Here is a 22,131-nt window from a genome sequence, read left to right as displayed (position 1 = left end):
AATGAGAACAAAGTTTGACAGAAATAGAAAGATAAAACACTACAATGTAAATTGCAGAGCATACAGAGATACAGCGAGAGGGTCACAACGGCTGTGAAAGAAGAATAAGCACAAGAAGTGTGTAAAAAAAGTGGTCCATTAGCAATGTTATGAGATAATTTTTTTAAATATCCACTGTTACAGGCAAATTCATGCAGAATACAATGAATTTCAAATCATTAATTTTCAACTTTCAAAGCAATGACCCAAAACTGTGCCACAGCAATAAGTGAGTCACATAATTAAAATCTTTTGAGCAGGGAGCACAATTATGATTAACCCCACGTCCAACACACTTGTTTTTGCTTCCAATAAAACAACTCCACATTTATTGGACAAACATTTTCACACATTTCCACAATCTCAGTTTTTGAATACAAGATCTGGGATTTATATTACAACAGGACATTTTTACATTTATTGAAGAACCACTTCCTGGAGACACCCATACGCAAAAATCCAGGTAACCAAATGTAATAATTGAAACTCCTATACAAAAAGTGGCTGCCTACCTGGCAAACATCTCCCTATCTTGCTGCAGTTAGGGCTCTTCACTGGTGGGACTGATGATGTCTAGCTAATTTGCGTTGTCCGTGGGCCAACCAGTGCTACTGCCATCCACTCTGGCTCTGTTATTTCCACCACCACACACTGTTTCTCCTCTTCCACCATCCATTCTCTAAAGCTCGTATTTCTTCCACAATTATTTTCAGTTTTGAGAACTTTCATGGCTGGAGGATCTTGAAAGGTATTATTAAAACTGGTCCTAAAAAGTAGCCTTTTCCAATCTATGGGGTCTGTGACGCTCAAGACAGCTGAAGCCAACAGCAGAAAAATATCCTTATGCACATAAGTAGAAACTAGCTAAAATGGGGCTTCAAGAACTGGATATTGGAGGTTGTGGACCAAATGTGGTATATCATGGACACCTCTTCAATAATTGATATGAGACATCTGCCATAAAAGGCAGTACATTCTCTTACTATGGCCAAAATTACAGTAGATCAGCTAGTATTTTAAAAATTCAAGTTGGATGAAACATGAAGAGATCTTAGCTAAAACAATACTGGAGATGTGAAGAAAACCTGATTTTCTCTCAATGATAACTGTGGCATTTAGGGTCCCAATTAATGAAGAGTGAGGTTCAGAGAAATAAGCATGTTGGAGGAGGTTGGCCTCAGTTTAAGATTTAAATTGTGTAATAAATATTGAAACAAAATAATGTATTAATCCCAGATTGAAAATCGTGAAAACATTTAAACATAGATTTGCATATGAGGAAGACGCAGCACTGCATCAAATTAATGGCTGATAAGGATACAAAAAAATCTCGTCACTTATTTTCCTGTATGCAGCTTCATGAATACTCAAATAGATTCAAATAGAGCTATGCTTAGGGAAACAAAAGGTTATGAGATTTTGACCATGCAGGTCAAGATGTATGGGTTCCACTGAGTCACAAACTTCCACCAGAGAAGTTTGCCTCATGTTGCACAGACTTTACAATCAGGCAAAAGTTGCTGTTTAAACCCTCAAAGTTACAAACAGAAAACCAGCTCTGTTTTGTCAAAATAGCAAAAAGCAGTTTTTCCCTGACAGAATTATACTCACAGGGACTTCTCACCAAATACTGACACACAAATGTCTGGCTGGCTGGGCAAATTCAATTTAAGGGCAGGAAAGAAGAGAAATGTGATGCAAGTTGATTTTGACTATTTAAACAAAACTTGGCCCTGAAACAGTAAAGAATAACATATCTAATGGATCTTGCTGTCTATACAGGTCCCTGGAAAGTAGCATTTATTCAGCAGTTATATGTCAGCCTGGTCAGGCAACCTCCCATGTGACAAAGTACTTTACCAAAAAGTCAAGATCTAGAGATTGCTCATTTTCCTCCATGCTGTCCTCTCATGACATTAACTCCCCAAAAACCTCTGAGACCAGTTATACGTACTGTTTGGACAAGGGGTGGAGCTGTTGCAGGTTAAAAGTACGGTTGAGTTAAAGTTCTCTTAAACGGTTATTCCCCTTAAATAAAGGTGACAGTTTAGATCCTTAAGTTTGAAAATGTTTTCAGAGGACTAAATCCGCATAACCACAAGAAACAGAATTTCCAGGATTTAAAAAAAATACAGAAAATCTAAGTGTGAAAACATGTAACGTTTGAACAGTGAAACAATTGCAACATAAAAAATAAAAACTGTAGATATCCATTGGAATGCTGAGGACACAGATCTACTGCCCAAGGTGCAAAGCCAGCGATGACAGCAACAAAACTGCTGTAAAATGGACCTGTACTCTTTCCATAGTGATGGTAAACTTGAATTTTTCAATCACTAGCACTTAGCTATGAAGAAATGAAAAACCCACATACTACATCATAACCACAAATACTGTTATTGAGGCACTAGAAAAATGTAAATTTTTTTAGTGGTAATATACAAATATAAATTTGAAGCCATGAATATTTAAACAATTTTTGTACAAAATTAAAAAAAACATTAAAAACAAAAATTGGATAACAATCAAAGTCCAAAGCGTGCTGGGGTATGGCGTGGCGTCATTGGTGTCCCTGGCTCCCTCCGTCCAGGAGTATAAATCTTGACCGACCTATAAAACAAATACAAATATTATAAAGATTATTGCTTCATTTCAAATCAAAAGGGATGTGCCAGAGGAAAGAGTGTAGTTAAATGCATCAAATCACCTTTAATTACTGGGTTCAAAGTATTTAGAATAGCCATTTAGATGAATGGCTGAAAAATGCAGTTTTCTTTTACAGTTTACAGCTCCTGTGCAAAACATTAATCCAGGTTTCTCTTTTCATCTATATTAAATTATCTTGTCTATCAAATGCCTGCAGCTGTTTGTATTTTCCTGTTCAATTTCAATAAGGGTAAAATAATACCAAAAATAAAAACAATGTTCAGTAAATTTTGTCCAGATAGGCTGGGCCTGAGTCACCAAACTGTTTATAGGTTCATATTGATGAAAGGATAAAATGAAAAAAATATTTAGGGCAAGATTATCTCAGTACATTATCTATATTTATAAACCCATTCTTTATAAATGAACTCACGGTTTTGTTAAAGGTAACGTATATAGGAAATTTTCTCTCCATCTGTTATGTAATGAGAACCAAAAATATTCTAACAACAGAAAATAGTCTTGAAAATTCAGCATGGGCTCCCATCCTGAAAATCCTCTACAGGACTGGCCAAACAGTAAGAAAATGCTAAACTGAGGTGTTACTGCAGCATCATTGAAAGAAGAGTGTAATTTTAGCTCAGCAAGTTCATATAGTCAGTTTCTATCATCAATGCGAACATAGTGTGAAAATGGATGTTATTTTTAAAAATATTTTGGGGGAATATTATGTTATTCTGTGAAGAAGGCTGTGTCTGTGTGTGTAAATGATTTAATTAAGCTGGGGAAAAGTTACAAGAGACAGATTGTCTAGGAGGTTAAGACATGAAAGGATAGAGGCGTTAGGTGTGCATTTGTAAAAAGATATTATGGTTGGTTTGAGGTACAAGTAAATAGATTGGATCTAACATTTGCATTTTTAGATAAGTTGAGAGTTCGTTTGAAAATCAAAGAGAAGTCAAAGGTGACAAGAAACATATTTGCATCTTACAGGAGTTCCATGGGTAAACAGAAGAGGGTATGTTACATTTCACTGACCCGAAAGCAGAGGCAAAATAGAAACATGAAAGATTTTGTATTTGGAAGAATTTGAGTTTCAAAGAGGGGCAAGAACAATGGAACCCGAGATGAAAGGGGGGGAAAGGTATTTTAGAGTTACTGTGGAGAGCTTAGGGGTTGACTGTTGGCTATGTGAGGAAGATCTGGAAAAATAGCACTAGGCTAGGAGAAGATGCAGTTTGAATCAGCCATCCAGACAAGCCAGAAAAGGCTGCAAAAAGCAGTCTTATTCTTAATCTTGGATTTTCACAGCAGAGTGGAAGAGAGTTTAAGAAGTCATGTAGTATGCTTTTACTAAAGCTACAGCAGTTTGCCTTGGGTAATATTACTGGATTTTTACAATTAAACATCTATTAGGGAATGTTGCCTGGAAGGTGTTTACTTATGAGTCTGACCAAGTAGGGAATCTTTTGGGGGAATGTTTTGTAAGACTAATTTTAACTGTGTAACTGTAACCTTGTGTGCTTAAGTTTTCTTTTCTTCTTGTTAATAATACTTTTACTTTTAATTTTTAAAATCCCAAAGAGTGTTACTGGACTTCTTACTGTTGAGATCAGTGCATTTTCTTCTCAATTTCAGAATAAAAAAGGGTATGGCCCACAAGCCAAGTTTCCTTCTGGGGCAATTAACATCTGCTGTGATCATAAAAATAGGTATTTACAATGAAAAAGGTGACATAGGAAATGCATGCTAATAAAATGTTTTTGTGTGTATTGTATATATATATAAATATATATATAGCATAGTAACAGTGTTTGAATACATTGTTCAAACAATAATCATTATAAACTTAAAGACTGCACCTCACTGATTACTGTTTGCACTGTGGAGAAAACTTGACTTATCTGTTCGTGGCTTTAAACAGATGAAATCCTGTGGATGTGGAGCAAAACAGTGAGGGGAGCGAGTTTAAAACATAGAAGCATAGAAAATAGGAGTAGGCCATTCGGCCCTTCGAGCTGGTTCTGCCATTCATCATGACCATGGCTGATCATCCAACTCAATAGCCTGCTCCCACTTTCTCCCCATATCCTTTGATCCCTTTCGCCCCAAGAGCTATATTTAATTCTTTCTTGAAAACATACAATGTTTTGGCCTCATCTACTTTCTGTGGTAGCGAATTCCACAGGCTCACCACTCTCTGGGTGAAGAAATTTCTCCACATCTCAATCCTAAATGGTCCACCATGTATCCTCAGACTGTGACCCCTACACCATCGGGAACATCCTTCCTGCATCTACCCTGTCTAGTACCGTTAGAACTTTATAGGTTTCTATGAGATCCCCCCTCTTTCTTCTGAACTCCAGCGAATATAATCCGAATCGACTCAATCTCTCCACATATGTCGATCCTGCCATCCCAGGAATCAGTCTGGTAAACCTTCGCTGCAATCCCTCTATAGCAAGAATATCCTTCCTCAGATAAGGAGACCAAAACTGCACACAATATTCCAAGTGTGGTCTCACCAAGGTCCTGTATAATTGCAGCAAGATATTCCTGCTCATGTACTCGAATCCTCTCGCTATGAAGGCCAACATACCATTTGCCTTCTTTACCGCCTGCTGCACCTGCATGCTTACCTTCAGCGACTGGTGTACGAGGACACCCAGGTCTCGTTGCACATTCCCCTCTCTCAATTTATAGCCATTCAGATAATAATCTGCCTTCCTGTTTTTGCTACCAAAGTAGATAGCCTCACAAGATGCTTATACTGCATCTGCCATGCATTTGCCCACTCACTCAGCTTGCCCAAATCACACTGAAGCATCTCTGCATCCTCCTCACAGCTCACCCTCCCACCCGGCTTTGTGTCATCTACAAATTTGGAGATATTACATTTAGTTCCCAGCGAAGAGAGCTGGGAGTTCAGTTTAAAACAGCAAGAAGAGAGCCGGGAGTTCAGTTTAAAACATCGAGGAGAACTGGGAGTACAGTGTAAAACAGCGAGGAGAGCAGGGAATTCAGTTTAAAACAGCAAGGAGAGCTGGGAGTACAACGTAAAACAATGAGGAGAGCAGAGAATTCAGTTTAAAACAACAAGGAGAGAGCCAGGAGTTCAGTTTAAAACAGCGAGGAGAGAGCCGGGAGTTCAATTTAAAACAGCGAGGAGAGAGCCGGGAGCTCAGTTTAAAACAGTGAGGAGAGCCAGCGTATCTATTCCGTGTCGCTTTTCATTGGCCAGGTGGTTTAAATCAGGAGACATTATTATAGCTGAAGAGTACAGTTAAGAAATTCACTTTTAAAATATTTAACATTCAAATTAATTAATTGAATAGAATAGAGATGGCTGGATAGGCGATGTGTTGCAGCTGTAGTACGTAGGGGCTGGTGGATGCTGGTGTGATCCACGGTGACCACATCAGCAGCTAGTATTGGCTGCTCGAGGAGCTTATGCTCAGAGTTGATGAGCTGGAGTCTGTGTTGCGGACACTGCAACACATCAGGGAGGGGGAGAGTTACCTGGACACTGTGTTTCAGGAGACAGTTACACCGCTTAGATTAATTACATCAAATTTGGGCCATGGTCAGGGACACGAGAGTGTGACTGCGAGTAAGGCAGGTATGGGGGTCCAGAATTTAGCTTTGGAGTAGCCTCAGCCAGTGCCTTTGTCCAATAGGTACGAGGTTCTTGCTCCTGGTGAGGATGAGGGCACAGACTGCAGGGATGATGAGTGAACTGACCAGAGCACCGTGGTACAGAGCGCCATTCAAGTGGGGGGGAGAAAAGAGAAATGTAGTAGTAATAGGGGATAGCATAGTTAGGGAAATAGATACTGTTCTCTGCTGCAAAGACAGAATCCCAAAGGCTGCGTTGCCTACTTGGTGCCAAGGTTAAGACCATCTCTTCTGAGCTGGAGAGGAACTTGGAGTGGGCGGGGAAAGATCCAGTTGTTACAGTCCACGTAGGTGCCAACGACATAGGTAGGACTAGGAAAGAGGTTCTACTGAGGGACTACGAGCGGCTCGGGGCTAAATTAAAAAGCAGAACCACAAAGGTAATAATCTCCGGATTAACGACTTGCGCCACGTGCAAATTGACAAAGGGTAAGTAAGACTAGAGGGATAAATGTGTGGCTCAAAGGTTGGTGTGGGAGAAATGGGTTCTGATTCATGGGGCACTGGCACCAATGCTGGGGAAGGAGACAGTCGTTTTGTTGGGACGGGCTTCATTTGAACCATGCTGGGACCAGAGTCCTAGCAAATCGTATAACTAGGGTTGTAGATAGGACTTTAAACTAATTAGTGGGGGGGTTCAATTGAAGGGAAGTTTAAAAAATCAAAAAGAAATGAAAGAGCAGAGGTGCAGAATAGTGAAGAGGCAAACGATAATCAAAGAGTGGCAGGAAGGGGCAGAAAATATAAACAGAAGAGTGCAGCAAAAATTAGAACCAGAATGAGTAACAATGGTAAAAAGTCAAAGCTTAAGGCTCTTTATCTGAATGCACGCAGTCTATGTAACAAGATAGATGAGTTGATGGCACGAATAGAAATAAATGAATATAATTTGATGGCTATTACAGCGATGTGGTTGCAGGGTGACCAAGACTGGGAACTCAATATTCAAGGGTATTCAATATTCCAGAAAAATAGGCAAAAAGGAACAGGAGGTGGGGTAGCTTTGTTAATAATGGTATCGGTGCGGTGGTCAGTAGTGATATAGGTGAAATAGATTGCGATGTGGAATCAGTTTGGGTGGAAATAAGGAATAGCAAGGGGAGGAAGTCATGGGTGGGAGTCATCTACAGGCTCTCGGAGAGTTGCCTCACTGTAGGACAAAGTATAAATTGGGAAATAATTGAGGCGTGTAAGAAGGGCCCTACAATTGTCATGGGTGATTTTAATCAATTTGATTTGACTGGACAAATCAGATTGGCAGCAGTAACATGGAAGATGAATTTGTAGAGTGCATCAGGGATTGTTTCTTAGAGCAATATGTAACAGAACCTACCCAGGAACAGGCTATTTTAGATCTAGTAATGTGTAATGAGGTGGAATTAATAAGAGATTTTGTAGTTAAGGATCTTCTAGGGGGTTAGCGATTACAACATGATTGAATTTCAAATTAAGTTTGAGGGCGAGCAACTCGGGTCTCAAACCAGTATCCTCAATAAGGGCAATTACAGAAATAGGAAGAAAGAGTTGTCCAAAGCGGGCTGGGAAAATAGACTAAGGGGAAGATTAGTGGATGAGCAGTGGCAGACATGTAAGCAAATATTTAATTACAGAGATAAAAACAAAAAACTACTGCGGATGCTGGAAATCCAAAACAAAAACAGAATTACCTGGAAAAACTCAGCAGGTCTGGCAGCATCGGCGGAGAAGAAAAGAGTTGATGTTTCGAGTCCTCATATATTTAATATTTAATATATGTAATATTTAATTACACTCAGCAAAAATTTATCACGGTCAAAAAGAAGGATTCGATGAGAAGGATTAACCACCCTTTGTGGTTAACAAAGGTGGTCAAGGAGAGTATCCAATCAAAAACTGAGACATACAAAGCGGCGAAAACTAGTGGTAGGCCAAAGGATTGGAAATTTTTTAGGAACCAGCAACGGATGACTAAAAAGCTAATAAAGAGGGAGATAATTGATTATGAAAGTAAACTGGCAATAAATATAAAAACAAACAGCAAGAGCTCCTATGGGTATATAAAAAGAGTGGCTAAAGTGAGTGTGGGACCCTTGGAGGATGCGACTGGAGAATTGATAATGGGGAACAGGTAAATGGCAGATAATTTAAACCAATATTTTGCATTGGTCTTCACGGTAGAGGACACTATAAACATCCCAAAGATATCAGATAAGCAAGGAGCTAATGGAAGGAAAGATCTTGTAATAGTCTCTATCATGAGGGACAAAGTATTTGACAAACTAATAGGGCTAAAGGCAGACAAGTCGCCAGGACCTGATGGCTTGAAGGGTTTTAAAGGAAGTGGCTGCAGAGGTAGTGGAGGCATTGGTTGAAATATTCCAGAACTCACTGGATTCTGGGAGAGTCCCAGCAGATTGGAAAACCGCTAATGTGACGCCCCTGTTCAAGAGGGTGGAAGACAAAAAGCAGGAAACTATAGGCCAGTCAGTCTAGCATCTGTCGTTGGGAAAATGCTAAAGTCCATTATTAAGGAAGAAATAGCAGGACATTTAGAAAAGCTTAAAGCAATCAAACAGAGTCAAGAAGTAAAAGGCAGACAGGCTCCAAAAAAGTGCAGCACAGAGGGATCGGGGTGTTCTTGTGCATAAAACACAAAAAGTTAGCAGGCAGATGCAAGTAATTAAGAAGGCAAATGGAATTTTAGCCTGTATTGCTAGGAGGTTGGAGTTTAAAAATAAGGAAGTCTTGTTACAACTGCACAGGGTATTGCTGAGACCGCACCTGGAGTACCGTGTAGTTTTGGTCACCGTATTTAAGAAAGGATATATTGGCAATGGAGGCAGTTCAAAAGAGATTCACTAGATTGATTCCTGAGATGAAGGGGTTGACTTATCAAGAATGGCTAAACAGATAAGGCCTTTATTCATCAGAGTTTAAAAGAATGAGGGGTGATCTTATTGAAACATATAAGATTCTGAGGGGGCTTGACAGGGTAGATGTTGGGAAGATGTTTCCACTAGCGAGGGAATCTTGAACTAGAGGACATAGTTACAGAATAAGAGGACACTCATTTAAAACTAAGATGCGAAGAAATTTCTTCTTTCAGAAGGTAGTGAATGCCTGGAATTCTCTACCCCAGAGAGTTGTGGAGGCTTGATCACTGAAAGTATTTAAAGAGGAGTTAGATAGATTTTTGAAATATTGGGGAGTTGAGGGCTATGAGGAGCTGGCACAAAAGAGGAGTTGAGGCCTGGGGCCGATCAGCCATGATCTTATTGAATGGCGGGGCAAGCTTGAGGGGCCGAATGGCCTACTCCTGCTTCTATTTCTTATGTTCTTATGTAAAGGAATCAGGCCACAAATTCAGAGTGAACAACTAATCTCATCTTTCAATACTTATAACCTTGAATACAGATCAGGACCTGTGGGGCGAGTCTCACTTCTGACATTGAAGGTATTTTGGAGGGAACATTCCCTTCAAAATACTAAAAGGGGGGGAGCAAGGGAAGGTGTGTGGTGGTGGCTTCCCGCTGGAGGTGGTGGAAATGGTAGAGGATGATCTGCTAAATATGGAGGCTGGTGGGGGTAGAAGGTAAGGATAAGGAGAACCCCATCATTCTGAAGGAATGTTCCCTCTTTGACATTCTTATCCACTCCTCAGTCACCCCCAACACCGCCCCATCTTTCCCACAGCATGTTTCCATACAAGCGTGAGAGGTGCAATGTCTGTCCTTTTGACCTCCTCCCTTCTCACCATCCTTCAAAGTGAAGCAGCGATTTTCTTGTATTTCTTTCAATCTAGTATACTGTATTCGCTGTTCGTGATCGGTCTCCTCTACATTGCAGTCTTTGAGTAACACCAACCAAATCCTCACTCTGGAGTTTTACTGTTTGTTCTAATATTTCAATTCTTTTACATCATTCATGAACCATATCATTCCACTCCTCTGCAGGTTTTAAATGGTCTTTTGTAAGCCATCCACTTGCCTGGATTCCGGCTACAGTACCCTGTGTGTCAACACTGTCAAGCACTTGTAAATCAGTGTCTCTGGTCATTGACCTTTCCAGGCTATTTTGCAGTTTCAGTCCTTTCCATTGACAATTCTTACTTCTCAATTTTGAAGGCACTTCAGTTGCTTCTATACTGCCCATTATATCATTCCTCAGAATAAAATCTACCCTTTCAATAGGTGACCTAGGGATAATTCCCATTGTGACAATTCCGTTTACTAAGTCACTTTGTAAATTGACTTTACACAAAGGAACAGGTTTATAAATTTGAGTATCTCAAAATGGAACACAAAATGCATCATCAGCCACCATCAATGACTGATCTGCCCCAGTATCTCTCAAAATATAAATGCATTTACTTGTTTTGTTGGAGGAGTAAAGGAACACATCTCCCTTCGAGACAAAACATCTAGAACTTCCTGGCTATCTTTAGTAGTCGTCAAGGAAGTATTCTCTTATCTATTCTGAGCCATATCCCCCTTTCTGGTGGGTTCTGAGGGAACATGTTTCACCTGTGCCACTGCTATGGTTTTAAAACCTATTTTCTTTTCTGGTACAGCTTTTCTGAGAACTCTTTAAGCATTCCTGCGGCTGCCACCGGTTTACATTTCAGCTTCCAACAATGGATTTCGAGATACCCTGTCTTATGGCAATAAAATCATATTTGTTTATTTTCACCTTTTATTCCCTACACTATCAATTTTCTTCACTGGAGCATTTTCTGCCTTCTCAATAAAGCGAGACTCCTTCCTGTTCCTCTAGTTTCCTGTTGATTTCCATATGACCATTTCTCCACACGTAAAAGTCAGAGAGAGATATCACAGGTATCAGCCAAAACTGCCACTTCTTGGATCTTTGACACTTGATGCTCATCTAAGTAAGTCTTATTAGTTACTGGAATGCTATTTTGGAATTCTTCCATAATCATAAGTTCCCTCACATTCTCATTTTTTTTTTCTAATTTCAGTGATGATAACCACGGATCCCACAGCATTTCTTTTTCTCTTGCAAATTCAACATGTGTCTGATTAGGCTTTTCCCTTATGGTCCTAAACTGTAATTGATAAGCTTCAGGGACAAGCTCATAAGCATTGAGTATTGCCCTTTTAACCACTTCATAATCTACACACTGCTCTTCTGACAAACTATTGTACATATTCATAGCTGTATTATCAGGGCATTCTGGAATATTAAGGTCCAAGCATCTTTTGGCCACTTCAACTTCACAGCTATCTTTTCAAATGAAGTGAAATATTTTTCAACTCCATCCTCTGTAAAATTAGGCACTAAACGAAGATTTAATCAAAATCCTCAGTGGAGTCAGACTCATCTTCTGAACTACTCTCTCTCCTTTCTTTCTTTAGTCTAAGCTTTTCTTTAGCCAGTTCATGCTGTCTTAGTTCTTTCCTTCTTTAAAACACTCTCCCTTTCCTTATCTCTTTCCTCCCTTACTAACTTCTCTCTCTGGAGTTCAAGCTTTTGCATTTCCATTTCTCTCAATCTTTCTCCTCCCTTTTACTCTTTTTCATTTCCATTTCTTTTTCAAGTTCAAGCTTCTGCTTTTATCTATCTCTTTCTATCTCAAGCTGCTTCATCTGCAACTGAATTTTAGCTAACTCTAGCTGTGATACACTCGTTTCAGGTTTCTCTCCTTTTAATTCTAAATGCTGGGTAATTACTTTAATCATATCATCCTTACGAAATCCTGCTTTTATCCCTACATGTAATTTACCTGCTAACTCTCTTAGTGTAGCCTTATTCAAGTATTACAAATAATCCACTTTTATATCTTCCAATCAGAAAAGTCTTAGCAACAGTCAAAGCCATTTTTGAGTTCTAACTTTTCTAACGTGAATCCTTAAAGAAACAAGTATGTGGAGGGATTGGGTATAGGAACAGAATTTGCTGTGAAGTACAGGGCTGGTTCCTGGCCTAAAAATGTGAAAATGGACAAACTGCATATGTGCAGCAATCTCCCAGCCATCGCATGTGCAGAAGTTCTGAGGCCCACCGGGAACTGCAGTTCCCAAACTGCGACTGCCGATTCAAAACCAAGGTAAGTATCAGATTTTGTTATAAGAAACCAAATGCAGACTGGGTGACCACTTTGCGGAACACCCCTGTTCAGTCTGCAAACATGACCGAGTTTTCCTTTCCATTTTAATTCTCCACCTTGCTCCCACTCTGACCTTTCTGTCCACTGCCTGCTATGGAGCTCAACACAAGCAGGAGGAACAGCACCTCATCCTTCAAACCAGCACTCTACAACTTCTGCACTCAACATTGAGCTTGACAATTTTAGAACATAACTTCTGCCTCCATTTTGTTCGATTTTTTTTTTGCTGTGTTGGTTTTGTCTCGTTTCTTTCTTTATGCTTTCATGTTGCATTCAGCTGGCTGCTATGTCGCTGTTCATGCCTCATCCTTTGTTTCTTACCAAAATTATCACTCTCTTTGGCTTTTGTCATGTAATCTCTCCTGCCCTCCACCCTATCACAGACCTTCCCTTTTGTTCTTCCCGTGCCCTCCACTGGTCCACTGGCTCAAAACCTATCACATCTCTATCTTTCTTCAGTTCTGACAAAAGCTCATCTCAACCTGAAACTCTGCTTCCCTCCACAAATGCTGCCTGATCTGCTGTGTATTTCCAGCAATTTTACTTTATTCTTTTTACATCAAGTTTGGCAACCAACCCGTCTAGAAACTCAGTTTAATTTTGTCAAAATAATAGTTTAATTCTGTCAAAATAATGCTTTTTATTGGCATAAGGAGAAGTGCTCAAGTTCTATTCTTTGTGCTCACAAAAATTCAAACAGATGGAAGGAGGCCATTCAATTGATCTAGCCTATCTTTCCATAGAAATGCATGATTTTCCAACACAGTATCCAACTACCCCTTGAATAACTCCAGAATTCCTTTGAAAATTCTGCCAAAAATCTTAATAGTTCCATTGTAGAAGTGATTAAACAAAGTTGGCATATTTTCAAATTATTTAATTTGCAATGCTGAAATGCTGTCACCTGCAATAGAACATTGTCCCATTCTGGATAATATTTTATTAAACATACCAAAGGATAGAACATACAGTTGATGAAGTTCACATATAACCTACAAATCACATTCTGCGTGTGTATTTCTTATTTAGGCATGAACTCATATAACATAATCAAGAATACACAGGTGAGAAAATGTAGGGCATAAGCATGAAGCTAGATTTCAGGTTTGCAAATTCTATCTTAGAGTGTCACCATCAAGCAGAACCACAGAAACATAGAAAATAGGAGTAGGTCATTCAGCCCTTCGAGCCAGTTCCACCATCCAATATGATCATGGCTGATCCTCTACCTCAACACCATACTCCCGCTCTCTCCCCGCCCCCCATACCTCTTGACACATTTATAGTCTAGAAACCTATTTCCTTCTTATTGGCCTCCACAGTCCTCTGCAGTAGAGAATTCCACAGGTTCACCACCCTCTTGAGTGAAGACATTTCTCCTCCTCTCAGTCCTAAGTAGCCTACACTATATCCTGAGATTGTGATCCTTTGTTCCAGACTCCTCAGCCAGAGGAAATATCATCCCAGCATCCAGTCTGTCCAGCCCTGTCAGAATTTTATACGTTTCAATGAGACCCCCTCTCATTCTTCTAAACTCCAGTGAATATAGGCCTAGTTGGCCCAATCTCTCCTCATATGACAATCCATCCCAGGAATGTCTGGTGAACCTTCGCTGCACTCCCTCTATGGCAACTATATCCCTTCTTAGGTAAGGAGGCCAAAACTGCATACAATACTCCAGGTATGGTCTCACCAAGGCCCTGTACACCTGCAGTAAGACATTCTTGCTGCTGTACTCAAGTCCTCTTACAATGAAGGCCAACATACCATTTGCCTTCTTAACTGCTAGCTGCACCTGCATGCTTGCTTTCAGTGACTGGTATACAAGGACACCCAGGTCCCTTTGTACATCAACATTTCCCAATCTATCACCATTTAAATAATACTCTGCCATTGTTTTTCATACAAAAGTGGATAACTTCACACTTACCAATGTTATACTGCATGTGCCATGTATTTGCCCGCTCACTCAACTTGCCTAAATCACCTTGAAGCCTCTTAACACCCTCACCACTCACATTCCTACCTAATTTTGTATCGCCAGCAGTAGGGGAGGTGGTGGTATAGTGGTATTGTTACTTGGCTAGTGTTCCAGAGACTCAGGTTAATGCTCTGGGGACCCGGGTTTGAATCCCACCACGGCAGATGGTGAAATTTGAATCTAGAATTCTGGAATTAAAAGTCTGATGATGACCATGAAACCATTGCTGATTGTTGTAAAAACCCATCTGATTCACTAATGTCCTTTAGGGAAGGAAATCTCCTGTCCTTACCTGGTATGGCCTACATGTGATTCCAGAACCACAGCAATGTGGTTGACTCTTAAATGCCAATTCATGCTGGCTGGGTTAGCATTTATTGCCCATCCCTAGTTGTCCTTGAGAAGGTGGTGGCCTTCTTGAACCGCTGCAGTCCTTGTGGTGTAGATACACCCACAGTGCTGTTAAGAAGGAAGTTCCAGGATTTGGACCCAGCAGCGACAGTGAAGGAATGGCGATATATTTACAAGTCAGGATGGTGACTGACTTGGAGGGGAACTTCTAGGTGGTGGTGTTCCCATCTATCTGCTGCCCATGTCCTTCTAGATGGTAGTGGGCGTGGGTTTGGAAGGTGCTGTCGAAGGAGCCTTGGTGAATTCCTGCAATGCATCTTGTAGATGGTACACACTGCTGCTAATGTTGGCCTACCCAGCGATGCCCACATTTCATGAGTGAATAAAAAAACAGGAAAAAAAACTTGAAAATATTACATTGGTTCCCTCATCCAAATCATTGATATATATTGTGAATAGCTGGGGCCCTGGCACTGATCCCTGTGGTACCCCACTGGTCACCACCTGCCATTCCAAAAAAGACCCATTTATTCCTACTCTCTGTTTCCTATCTGCTAACCAATTCTCAGTCCATGCCAATATATTACTCCCAAACCCATGTGATTTAATTTTGCACACGAACCTCTTCTGTGGGGCTTTATCAAAAGCTTTCTGAAAATCCAAATACACAACATCCATTGGTTCTCCCTTCTCTATTCTGCTAGTTACGTCCTCAAAACACTGCAGTAGGTTTACCAAACATGATTTACCTTTCATAAATCCATGCTGACTTTGTCTAATCTCGTTGATATTTTCTAAGTGTCCTGTTATCACATCCTTTATAATAGACTCCAGCATTTTCTCCACTACTGATGTTAGGCTAACCAGTCTGTAATTCCCTGCTTTCTGACTCCCTCCTTTTTTAATTAGTGGAGTTACATTTGCCACTGTCTAATCTGCTGGGACTGTTGCAGAATCTACAGAATTTTGGAAGATGATAACCAATGCATTCACTATTTCCATGGCCACCTCCCTCGGATGTAGATTATCAAGCCCCGCGGATTTGTGGGCTTTCAGACCCTTTAATTTCACCAGCGTTGTTTTTTCTAGTAATACTAATTTCCTTCAATTTCTTCTTCTCAATGGACCCTCGATTCCCCAGCATTTCTGGGAAGTTATTTGTGTGTTCCTCCGTGAAGACAGAACTAAAGTAGTTGTTTAATTGCTCTGCTATTTCCTTGTCCTCTATTATAAATTCTCCTATTTTGGACTGTAAGGGACCTACATTTGTCTTCACTAATCTTTTTCTTCTTACATATTTTTAGAAGCTTTACATTCTGTTTTTATGTTCCTTGCAAGTTTACTCTCATACTCTATTTTTCCCCTCTTAATCAACCTCCTTTGCTGAATTCTCAACTGCTCCCAATCCTCAAGCTTGCTACTTTATATGACTCTTCTTTGGACCTAATACTATCCTTAATTTATTCTGTTAGCCATGGGTGGGCCACTTTTCCTGTCGTGTTTTTGCGCCAGAAAGGAATGTATAACTGTTGCAATGCATACATTTGTTCCTTAAATATTAGCCATTGCCTATCCACCTTTTAATGAAGTTCCCCAATCTATTTTAGCCAAATTACACCTCATACCTTCATAGTTTCCTTTGTTTAGATTTAGGACCCTAGTTTCGAATGGCACTACTTCACTTTCCAACCTAAGGGACAATTCTATCAGGTTATGGTCACTGTTCCCTAAAGGACCCCGCACAACAAGGTTATTAATTAACCCCTTCTCATTGCACAAAACCAAATCTAGGATAGCCTGTTCCCTAGATGGTTCCTCAACAGTCTAAAAAACCAACTCGTACACACTCCAAGAATTCACCCGCCACAGTATTATTGCTAATTTGGTTTGCCCAGTCTATATGTAGGTTAAAGTCATCCATGATTACTGTAGCGCCCTTGTTACATGCATCTCTAATTTCCTGTTTAATACTGTCCCCTACCTTATCACTACTGTTTGAAGGCCTATATACAACACCCACTAATGTTTTCTGCCACTTGTTGCTTCTTAGCTCCACCTAGGCTGCTTCTACATCTAGATTTTCTGAGCCAATATCCTCTCTCACTATTGCACTGATTTCATCCCTAACTAACAATGCCACGTCACCTCCTTTTCCTTTTTGCTTGTTCTTCCTAAACATTGAATACCCTTGGATATTCAGTTCCCAGCCTTGGTCACCCTGCAGCCATGTCTCTGTAATCGCAATCACATTGTACCCGTTTACATCTATTTGCGCTGTTAATTCATCTACCTTATTGCAAATGCTCCAAGCATTCAAATACAGTGCCTTTAGGCTTGCCTTTTCACACATGTTTTTTTGTACCATGGCTCTATTTGCTGCTAGCCTCCATTTCTTCTGCCTTCCACTTTTGCTTTTTACCTTTCTGTCTTTCATTTCTATCTTTGTTTCCTTCTCTTCTGTCTCCCCATTCAGGTTCCCATTCCCCTGCCACTCCAGTTTAAACCCTCCCCCACAGTACTAGGGAATACCCCTGCGAGGATATTGGCCCCGGTCCTGCCGGGGTGAAACCCGTCCAGCTTGTACAGGTCCCCAACTTCCCCAGAATCAGTCTCAATGCCTCAGGAATCTAAGTCCCTCCCTCCATCTCTCCAGCCACGCATTCATCCGGTCTATTCTCCTATTCCTGATCTCGCTAGCTTGTGGCACTGGGAGTAATCCTGAGATTACTACTTTTGAGGCCCTGCTTTTTAATTTATTTCCTAGCTCCCTATATTCTGCTTGCAAGACTTCATCCCTTTTTTCACCTGTGTCGATATGGACAACGACCTCTAGTTGTTCATCCTCCCCCTTCAGTATGTCCTGCAGCCGCTTAGTGACATCCTTGACTCTGGCACCAAGGATGTAACATACCATCATGGTATCACATCTGTGGCCACAGAAACATCTATTCGTTCCCCTTACGATAGAATCCCCTATCATTATTGCTCTCCCACTCTTTTTTCTCCCCCACCTTGTGCAGCTGAGCCACTTGTGGTGCCATGGACTTGGCTCTTGCTGCATTCTCCTGATAAACCATCTCCCCCAGCAGTATCCAAAATGGAAAATCTGTTAGAGGGAGGTGGGCCCACAGGACTCCTGCACTGCCTGCTTTGTGCCTTTACTCTACCTGGCAGTCACCCATTCCCTTTCTGCCTGTGCACTCTTTGCCTGCAGTGTGAACACCTCACTGTATGTGCTATCCACGAAGATCTCAGCCCTGCGGATGCTCCACAGTGACTCCAGCCACTGTTCCAGATCCGAAACACGGATTTCAAGTAGCTGTAGCTGGAGACACGTCTTGCACACGTGGTCACTATGGACACTGGAAGTGTCCCTGACCTCCCACAGCAGCATTCCACTTGACCAAGCTGCCTGACCATGACTTACCCTTAAATTACTCCCTTTACTTTTACTTCATCTAGTTTAGAGAATATTAAGGACAGTGGAAATACTCACCAAGTCCTACTTACCAAGGCCACTATTCTTGTTTCTGAGGAAAGGTAAAAAATGAAAGGATCACCTCCTTCCCTCTTCACCGAACTCCCTCACTCACCAAACTCCAACTAAAGCACTCAAATGCAGCCAAGGCAGCACTGTGGATGGCCTGCTTTTATGTTCCCTGAATCCAGCTTCTGAAAACCTGTTTAAGCCAGTTATCCAATTAACTAGTTGCAAGTAAAGCCTGAATGAGCCCTGTTTTAAAGTTGAACTAAAATTCACCTTCTCCCAGCCCAAAGAGAAACTTTTAGTTAATTACTTAATTAAAGAAAGACAAGATTATAGATAGAAATTAGCCCTTAAATTAAATTAACTCTTCAAACTCTCCCACTCACCAAACGCCAACTGAAGTACTCAAATGCAGCCCAAGACAGCACTCAGTGCAGGCCAGATCCAGTGGGGAACATGTCATATGCAAAGAAACGCAATGCCATTCTGCACAAATATAAATGTAAATATCCCACAGTTGCACCGGAACAAGACTGCTAATTTAGTGATAAACAAAAGCTGTTTTCTGCTGTGAATTCATCCACTTGGAACTGGGCTCAGACACTTCAAACTCTTAACACCAGACTCTGAGTCAGAAGGAAGCCCAACTCTGAGTCACACATTCTATCAGTCAAAGGTGAGTGTCGACAGCTCATATGCTGAAAAGAATGTTAATCAACTGGCACATGGTCCCCCTAATTAAAGCTATTAAATGTATTTTATAAAGTTTATTAGCCCGAACATCATGTTTCACAATGTTCAAATTCCACCATTTCAAGTTATTTCATTGTAGGAATTATCCAGGAATTTTAATAGTGTGATCAACCACCTATGTATGGCTGTAATTAGAAACGAGAGTGTTCAATCACCTTTTGTAATTGGTTATAGCTTTAAATGTTAATATTTGCTGGTATGTTAATACAGATTGCAAAGGTATTGCAATCAATATCATTCTTACTGTACTAAATATTGACCCAATTTACAATCATAACAGACTACAATTTTATCTAGATATATGAGCCTCATTTTGTTGAAGTTCCTGGGTGCTTTCTGCAAATGGCACAATAATTCAAATAAATGCTACAAGTTGCTGTCTCAGCACAAGTGGAAATTGCTTAATGATCTGGCATGTTAAATAGAACCAACTTACTTCAGTGCCAAAAGCAAAAATAACACAGACAGGTCAGAGTTATCGGGGTTTTTTTTGTTGTTGTTGCTGCCATCATTCCATCAGCTGATGGATAATTCAGCTGTATTATCTCCAGCTGAATTTAGGACAAGTCAGATTTCAGTGAGAATCTCATGCTAAAGTGGAAGATTGCTGGTTATAAAAGTTCACCTTGCTTTCTGATGACTTAATGTGTAAATTCACTTTGCGGTCTAGCACCTGACCATGATGGCCAGAAAACACCCTGGTACAATCCATTCTATAAGCTAACTGATTTCAGCAAGGCTGACAGTAGGGATGTGACAATTGACCTCAGTTGCCCTGTGCTAAAGAAGGAACAAAGTTGAAAAAAAAGTCAGTGATTTCATTCTTGGTCACTATTGAAGAACACTCCAGCCCTCCTCTCCTGATACGCTCATGTATGTTGATGTTGAGCAAAAACAGGATCAAACTCACTTACAATGAGTCTTCTGGTCAACACTCAGATTCTGAACTCAGAGATGAAGTACAGTCGCTTGGCTGACATACCGAACAACTGGCACTACCACTGAAATGTACCAGAGGATGAGTAACTGACTCTCTCACTCCCACACATGCACGCACACACTCTCACTCTCTCACTGAGTAACTGATTTCAGGGAGGACAGAAAAATAAAGAAACTTTAGGGTGGGACCTGGAAGTGGTAAATATGCTCAACAAATCTTCCACCCTGAGCACTCAATTTATGTCCACAACTGCAGAAAACATAGAAACTGTAAAGAGACAGCTGAACAAAAGTTGCATTGTCATATGCCGATAACAGAAATAAGAAACAGAAAGTCAGGTGTTCATAACTTCCATAAACAGAAGAAAATATTAGGTTATGCTATGTCACAAATACTGGACTTTGATGCCAGGTGCTGCATGCTTTTATTTTTAGGCTTTACACCAGGCTTATCACATCCGGCACCTGAAACCCCTCTATGCGGCTCCCGAAGCCAGTTTTCCAAATGCCAGCCAAACAGTTAAGTTGGAGTGGAAGATTCTTCAAGGAACTGCTCTTCCTATCAGCAGCAAACATGGGAGAGCAACAGTCTATGATTGGAGGAGCAGCAAATACCAGCTGTGGTGAGTTTGCTGGGGAGAAAGAGGTTTTCTTTCAGGCGGGGTGGGGGATTAGAGAGAAGAGCATTGTGAGTGGTGCCCTGGGAAAGAGAGGTTGTGGAGCCCGGGGTCAGAAGGGGCAGGGTGGGCAAGAGGCTGACTGGTGTGTGTGAGAGAGTGAGTGCGTGGGAATGAGAGAGTGAGTGAGTGAATAAATGAGAGTGTGTGTGTGTGTGTATGTGAGAGAGTGAGAGCATGTGTGGGAATGAGAGATTGTGTGTAGGAGTGAAAGAGTGACTGTGTGTGTGTGACAGTGAGTGTGTGTGCGCGCAGTTGTGGGAGTGAGAGTGAGTGTGGGGGTGTGTGTGTGCTTGTGAGAGAGAGTGAGATATAGAATGTGTGCAAGCGTGCATGGGGGAGTGAGAGAGGGGTTCCTGTGTGTGGGAGTGAGTGCATATGTGTAGGAGTGAGTGGGTGTGTGTAAGAGAGAGAGAGAATTTGAGTGTGTTTGTGGGGGGAATGAGGTTGTGTATGTGGGTGTGTGAGTGAGAGAGTATATGTGTGTGTGTGTGTGTGTGTGAGTGAGTATGTGTTTATGGGGAGTGAGACCAAGCACGCGTGTGTGTGAATGAGAGAGTGAGTGAGTGTGTGTGGGGTGGTGAGAGAGAGAAAGATAGTGAAAGTGTGTGCACATGCGCGTGTGTGGGGGGAGTGAGATACTGAGTTTGTGTGTGGGAGTGAGAGTGAGTGTATATGTGTAGGATTGAGAGAGTGAGTGCGTGTGTGTGGGAGTGAGATAGTGTGTGAGAGAGAGAGTGTGTGTGTGAGAGAGAGAGAATTTGAGTGTGTGTGTGTGGGAGGAATGAAAGTGTGTATGTGTATGTGAGAAAGAATGTGAGAGTATGTGTGCATGAGAGAGTATGTGTTTGTGGGGAGTGAGAGAAAGCCCGTGTGTGTGTGAATGAAAGAGTGAGTCAGTGAGTGTGTGTGTGGTGGTGAGAGAGAGAGAGAGAGAGTGAGTGAGTGTGAGAGAGTGAGAATGAGAGTGTATGAGTGAGACAGTGTGTGCGTGTGTGTGGAATGAGTCAGAAAGTGTGTGCGCATGGTGAGAGAGAGTGTGAGTGTGTGCGATAGTGTGTGTGAGAGAGTGAGAATGGGTGTGTGTGGGGAGTGAGAGACTGAGAGTGTGTGAGTGTGTGTGTGTGCAAGTCAGAGAGTGTGTGAGAGTGAGAGAGAGCATGTGCGCACGCATGCGCATGTGTGTGTGTATGGGGAGTGAGAGAGTGTGTGCGGCATGACAGAATGTTTGTGTGTGGCGTCAGAGTGTGTGTGTGTGTGTGAGAGAGACAGTGTGTGTATGTGGGGAGTGAGTGTGTGGGTGGGAGTGAGTGAGTGTGTGGGGGGTAGGGGGCTTGGGGAGTAAGAGTGTGTGCGGGAATGAGAGCAGGAGCGGGAGAGAGTGAGTAAAATGTGTGAGAGAGAGTGAGAGAGTAAGAGCATGTGAGAAAAAGAGTGAGTGCGTGAGTGTGTGTGTGGGAGTGAGGGAATGAGTGCG

At 41.3% G+C, this 22,131-nt stretch overlaps 1 protein-coding gene across 3 annotated transcripts in view; it reads right to left on the bottom strand.

The window, feature by feature from the left end:
- Positions 1-343: 343 nt before the first annotated feature.
- dhx38 (DEAH (Asp-Glu-Ala-His) box polypeptide 38) overlaps positions 344-22,131 on the bottom strand; it is a 139,710-nt gene continuing 117,922 nt past the window's right edge. For all 3 annotated transcript variants that reach the window (XM_078544533.1, XM_078544532.1, XM_078544534.1), the window contains exon 27: positions 344-2,649. In XM_078544533.1, coding sequence (XP_078400659.1) covers positions 2,565-2,649 — 85 coding nt within the window. In that variant the 3' untranslated portion in view covers positions 344-2,564. The remainder of the gene's footprint in view (positions 2,650-22,131) is intronic.

This window comes from Cetorhinus maximus, chromosome 6 (genome assembly GCF_964194155.1).
Source record: "Cetorhinus maximus chromosome 6, sCetMax3.hap1.1, whole genome shotgun sequence".
Taxonomy (NCBI): Eukaryota; Metazoa; Chordata; class Chondrichthyes; order Lamniformes; family Cetorhinidae; genus Cetorhinus; species Cetorhinus maximus.
This window is presented reverse-complemented; position numbering and strand designations above follow the sequence as displayed.